The sequence below is a fragment of the Sorex araneus genome, chromosome X (assembly GCF_027595985.1).
Source record: "Sorex araneus isolate mSorAra2 chromosome X, mSorAra2.pri, whole genome shotgun sequence".
Lineage (NCBI taxonomy): Eukaryota > Metazoa > Chordata > Mammalia > Eulipotyphla > Soricidae > Sorex > Sorex araneus.
Window position 1 is genome coordinate 161,075,622 of NC_073313.1, and position 6,000 is coordinate 161,081,621.

Consider the following 6,000-nt stretch of genomic DNA (forward strand, 5'->3'; position numbering starts at 1 on the left):
GGACCCTGGGGCCTGTGTCCGCCGCGTGCGGGACTGACATCACACGCTCATCCCTCCCTGAGGCCCCCAAGTCCACCATGACGTAGACAAAACGCTTTCCCGTCACTTTCCTCTCAAAACAAACGATGCTTGAGCAACGCACTGTGGTGGGGGAGCTCAGAGGCTCGGGCCGATGGGCACAATAAATCTACATTTTTTTATTTAAAAAAATTGTTTTAAGTCGGTTTCTGGCGACAAAAACGGTGCAGGAGACAAAAACAAAAAACAACAACAACAAAAAACGCCGTCTCATTCGCACCAAATCAGCCGAGCGCGCCCCGACCCTCGCGCGCGCCCCGGGGGTGCGACACATCCCCGCACCCCCCCCCCCCACACACACAAGTCCCGCCACCCCCGCCACCGAGGCGCCGCGAGGGCCGCGCGCGTCGCGCCCGTGTCTACACCCGATGCGTGTCTACACCCGGCGCCACCCTGGGCCGCTCGCGCCGGGGATGCAGACCCCGAGCAGACGCGTCGGGCGCGTCTCCACAGGCGGCGCCCACAGCCCGCGTGTCGCGCGGCGGGCGACATCGCCACAGCCTGTCACACACACACACACACACACACACACACACACACACACACAAGCACGCGCGCGCGCGGCGTCTCCCACCTCAGGGCCGGCAGCTGCGGGGGGCGAGGGGGTGGGGGTGGAGGTGGGACGCCCGGCACCCCCCGCGAACACACCAGCTTTTATTCGGCCCCAACAAACGCGCGCTTTCTCCCCGCCGGGGGCCGGCGACGCCTGTCGCCAGCGGCGGGCAGCTGCGCGGGGCGGGGGCGGAGACGCCCCCCGACTCCCGGGGACCCCCAGCCCAGACGGGGGTGTGCGTGCGCGTGAGACAGAGAGGCGGGGGACGCTTTGTCAGGCCTGAGGAGACGCGCCCTGAGGGGACCCCAAGCCCCGGCGGCTGAGGGGACGCGCCCTGAGGGGACCCCAAGCCCCGAGGGGACGCGCCCCGAGGGGACCCCGCGCCAACGGTCCCCGCGCTCACCGGCCCACGAAGTTCTCGAGCACCGAGCTCTTGCCGGCGCTCTGGCCGCCCACCACGGCGATCTGAGGCAGCTCGAGCAGGCAGCTCTGCCCCAGCGCCGAGAAGGCGTCCTGCAGCCGGTTCACCAGCGGGATCAGCTCCTCCATCTCGCGGTTCCCCATGGCCTCGGCGCCGCTCCGCTCGCCTCACACCCCCCCCCCCCCGGCCGGGTGGTCGCCGCCGCCGCCGGGTTCGCTCCCGCCGCGGGCACCTCAGCCACCTCACACGTCGCCGAGTAGGTGCCTGACAGCTAACGGCCCGCAGCGCGCCTGCGCCGGCCGCCGGGGGTGTGGCCTGGCGCTGCCGAAGCCCCGCCCCTATCCCGAGAGCCCCGCCCTCGAAATGCGCCCCTCGCTCTACAGCCCCGCCCCAGCCCGAGAGCCACGCCCACTAGAGCCACCTCTGCCCGAGAGCCAAGGCCCTGCCCGAGAACCACGCCCCCTCCCGAGAACCACGCCCTGCCCAATAGCCACGCCTCGGCCAAAGAGCCACGCCCCATGCCCGAAAGCCACGCCCCCTACAGGCCACGTGCTCCTCCTGGGCCTCGTGGGCTGAGGAACTCCAGGGGCACATGCTGCACGCCCAGAGCTCAGCGCCTCGAGGGAAGGGTGGGCCATCTGCAGGGCTGCTCCCGCCCAGCTGTCACAGAGCCCACGTGCAGTGAAGGGCCGCCGGGGGTGTGGCCGCTCTCCCCAGAAGGTGGCCTCAGCTGCTCACACCCTCCTGGGAGCCCCGATTCCGTGCAGGGTGGCAGCCCCTCTGCGTGGACATGCAGGCATCTGACGTCTGGCCATACCTAGGATGCTTCCTGAGGGTCCGTCTGGAGCGCCTGCCTATGCGGGGTTGCTGGCCCGCCTCTCGGCCCCTCCTCCAGGCCTCCCAGACGGCCACTTGGCCCAGTGCAGCTCCTTCTGCAGTCACCCAGAGCCCTGCAGTCCGCTGCTCTTTGCAGCACATTGAGAACTGGTTCCTCTTCTGGCCTCCTTGGGTTTCTTTGCAAACACCCACGTACCTCGGGACCTAATGGGCGTTTTCCCTCCTCCTCCTCCCTAGGCTCCGCTTGCGACCCTTCCATTGCGCTCACCCCCACAAACTGGCCGCGACTCCAGAAACCAAAGAATGTGTCTGCAGAATATCTTACGTGGGGTATAAAGAAACTTTGCAGGGGAATATCAGATGCCTAGAGGCAATAGAAAGAACGGAACTGGTCTTCAGTAGGAAACTTGACACTAGGGTGGGGGTAAGAGAAAGGAACACGAGGACTACGGTGGAGGAAGTCGGGCAGGAGGGAAACTGGAAACATTGGTGAAGGGATTGGTGCTGAAATACTGTTTGCCTGAAATTCAATCATGAATCTTTGCAACTTTGTAATTTATGGTCATTCAATTAAAAAAAATAAAAAGAGGGGCTGGAGTGATAGCACAGCGGGTAGGGCGTTTGCCTTGCATGCGGATTCCCAGCATCCCATATGGTCCCCTGAGCACCGCCAGGAGTAATTCCTGAGTGCAGAGCCAGGAGTAACCCCTGTGCATTGCCAGGTGTGACCCAAAAAGCAAAATAAATAAATAAATAAATAAATAAATAAAAAGAATGAGTTTGGAGAATTTATGCTATTTTACTTCAAAGCCTATTATAAAATGTTTTGGTTTTGTGCCACACCGAGTGATGCTCGGGACTTACTCCTTCCTGGCTCTGCACTCAGGAATTATTCCTGGCAGTGCTCGAAGGACTGTGTGGGATGCCGGGGATCGAACCTAGATCAGCAGGGCACAAGGCAAATTGCCCTACCTCCTGTACCGCTCAAACTCGGGGTACTCAAAACCTATAATAAAAATTTAGTGGTCAGAACTGGGTGGAATTGGCATAAGGGAAGGTAACGAGATTAATGGAACAGAACAGAACATCCAGAAATAGACCCACATGCGTCTGAACAATTGATTTTGACAAAAGCACAAAATCTAAATTGCCTTTGTGCAAGGGGGGAGGGAGTCTTAAGCAAATGGTGCTGGAGCAATTGGGCACCTATCTTAAATTTATTTTGTGCCAGTATATGAAATTAACTTATAATGGATCCTAAGCTGTTTTTTTTTTGGGGGGGGGGTCACATCCAGCAATGCACAATGGTTACTCTTGGCGGTGCTCAGGGAACCATATGGGATGCTGGGAATCGAACCTGGGTCAGCCGTGTGCAAGGGTCAGCCGTGTGCAAGGCAAACGCCCTACCTGGTATACTATCGATCCAGTCCCCCTAGGCTGATTTTTTATTCTTTTTGGGTCACACCCGGAGATGCACAGGGGTTCCTCCTGGCTCTGCACTCAGGAATTACTCCTGGCGGTGCTCAGGGGACCCTATGGGATGCTGGGAATCGAAGCCGTGTGCAAGGCAAACACCGTCCTCGCTGTACTATAGCTCCAGCCCCTAGATTAAGTTTTAAAACCTCAAACTGGCCAGGAAAGTGGCTCAATGGGCTGGAGGTCCGGTTCTATCTCCAGTATCATAGTCTGCTAAGCACTGGCAGGAGCAAACCCACACCAGCAACTCTGCCCAATATACCCCAAAGCCAAAACCTATAAAATATCTACAAGACAGATAGATACTTGTTTGTTTTGGGGGCCACACACGGCCATGCTTAGGGACCACTCTTGCCAGGCTTGGGACACCCTATGGGTTGCCGGGGATTGAACCCAGGCTGGCTGCAGGCAAGGCAAGCCCCCTACCCATCAAACTATCTCTCTGACCTGATAAACTACGTGACTGTGAGTTACTCAAAGGGTTCTGAGTTGTGAAGGTTTATGTTGCCCACTAACTCTCTGTAAAGAATCTCCCCTCTGTCCTGCCCCCCACCTCAAATGCCACCCTCGCCTAATTTGTTCAAGAAAATAAAACATTTTTTAAAAAAGGGAGGGGGCTGGAGCGATAGCACAGCAGGGAGGGCATTTGCCTTGTATGTAGCCGACCTAGGCTCGATCCCCGGCATCCCATATGGCTCCCGGAAGCACCACCAGGAGTGATTTCTGAGCACAGAGCCAGGAGTGACTCCTGAACATTGCTGGCTATGGCCCAAAAACTAAAAAAAAAAAAAAAAAAAAAAAGATGGTTTGTGGCCGAAATTTCAGATTTGCAGCCAAAATTGCACCCTAAGCAAACGCTACACAAAGATGAATCGTTTGCTTATTAGGGTAAGCAATTACCCCCACAAATCTTCACTCTTATAGCGATGAAGGAATATTTGCATTCAATTTCTCATATTTCACACTGATATGTGAACTACTTCCTGAAGTACCATTAACTCTTGGGAGGGTGAGAATGTGGGGAGGTGGGTTGGGGGGGGCACTCTGTCTGGAACTGGCACTCCACGGACTGAAGGCACATCTGCATATTCAGCCTCCAGTCTGTCCCCTCACCCCCATCTCCCCAGCACCTTGGACAGACTTCGAGCACCACCAGGTGTGGCCCCAGAAAGGAAAACATAGATGTCTGCGATACGGTGCAGAACATGTGTGAGAGAAACGGTCCCCGGAAGTTCAGTGGCGCAGAACCACCTCTGCATCGTGCTGTTCAGGCTTATAGTGCTCACCTGGCGAGTGGCCTTGCCAGGTTTGACCCCCCAGCCCGGCGTATGCATCTGACCCTCCAAGCCCTGGCAAGCAATGACGCTTGGCTCCAGCCAGATGTGGTCCAAAACACCAACCGGAAAAAGGCACAAAAAAACTAGGGGTTTGGGGGCTGGAGCCATAGCACAGCGGGGAGGGCGTTGGCCTTGCACGCAGCTGACCCGGGTTCTAATCCCAGATCCCATATGGTCCCCTGAGCACCGCCAGAGGTAATTCCTGAGTGCAGAGCCAGGAATGACCCCTGTGCATTGCCAGGCTGACCCAAAAAGAAAAAAAAAAAAAGACACAAGTCCAGAGGCTGGAGCGACAGCACAGCAGGGAGGGCCAGGCAGCCTACCTGGTTTCAATTCCCAGCATCCCATAGGGTCCCCCGAGCACCGCCAGGAGTAATTTCTGAGTGCACGAGCCAGGAGGAACCCCTGAGCACCACCAGTGACTCAAAAAGAAAAAAAAAAGGAAAAAAAGAAAAAACCAAAAAACAACTAGGGGCTTGCTCTGCTTGTGCTGGGCCGGGACTCAATCCCCGGCATCCCACAGGACCCCTCGCCTGGGCCGGCTTCAATGCAAGGATCTGGCCGCTCTCCCCAGAGAAGAAACGTGGCTTCTGGTGCCACCTGCTGGTGAGAAAGCGGAACTGGCTCGCATGGGAGCAGAGAACCTGCCGTGTCCCTATAATAGTGGGCAGTTCCCTTGGGACTGGGCCTTGGGGTGACCTTAGGGGGGTGGGAGGGGAGGTGTCTCTGAATCTCTGTGCAAGGCCCTGACGCCCTGCGCAGCCTCGGGCCTGGCTGTGATACTAGAGTTCAATGGTGCCGGGCAGGGCAGCGAGAATGGCCTTTGCTTCTGCCTCTGCCTCCAAAAACAACACAAATCAATCAATGCAGTTAAGGGTCTCCTTTTAGCACCTTGGACTATCTCTTTTTGCTTTTTGGGTCACACCTGGTGATGCACAGGGGTTACTACTGGCTCATGCACTCAGGAATCACTCCTGGCGGTGCTCAGGGGACCATATAGGATGCTGGAAATCGAACCCGGGTTGACCGCACGCCCTGCCCGCTGTGCTATCACTCCAGCCCCACCTTGGATTATCTTTCACCAGTAGCACTGTCGTCCCGTCCTATTGTTCATCGATTTGCTTGAGCGGGCACCAGTAATGTCTCCAGGATGAGACTTGTTGTGACTGTGTTTGGCATATGGAATACGCCACGGGGAGCTTGCCAGGTTCTGCCGTGTGGGCGGGATACTCTCAGTAGCTTGCCAGGCTCTCCAAGAGGGACGGAGGAATCGAACCCGGATCGGCCGCGTGCAAGGC

General features: G+C 57.4%; 1 protein-coding gene across 5 annotated transcripts in view; it reads right to left on the reverse strand.

The window, feature by feature from the left end:
* Positions 1-1,328, reverse strand: part of DNM3 (dynamin 3) — a 272,517-nt gene extending 271,189 nt beyond the window's left edge. For all 5 annotated transcript variants that reach the window (XM_055121454.1, XM_055121453.1, XM_055121451.1 and 2 more), the window contains exon 1: positions 1,035-1,328. In XM_055121454.1, the coding sequence (XP_054977429.1) occupies positions 1,035-1,195 (161 nt within the window). In that variant the 5' untranslated portion in view covers positions 1,196-1,328. The remainder of the gene's footprint in view (positions 1-1,034) is intronic.
* Positions 1,329-6,000: the final 4,672 nt, after the last annotated feature.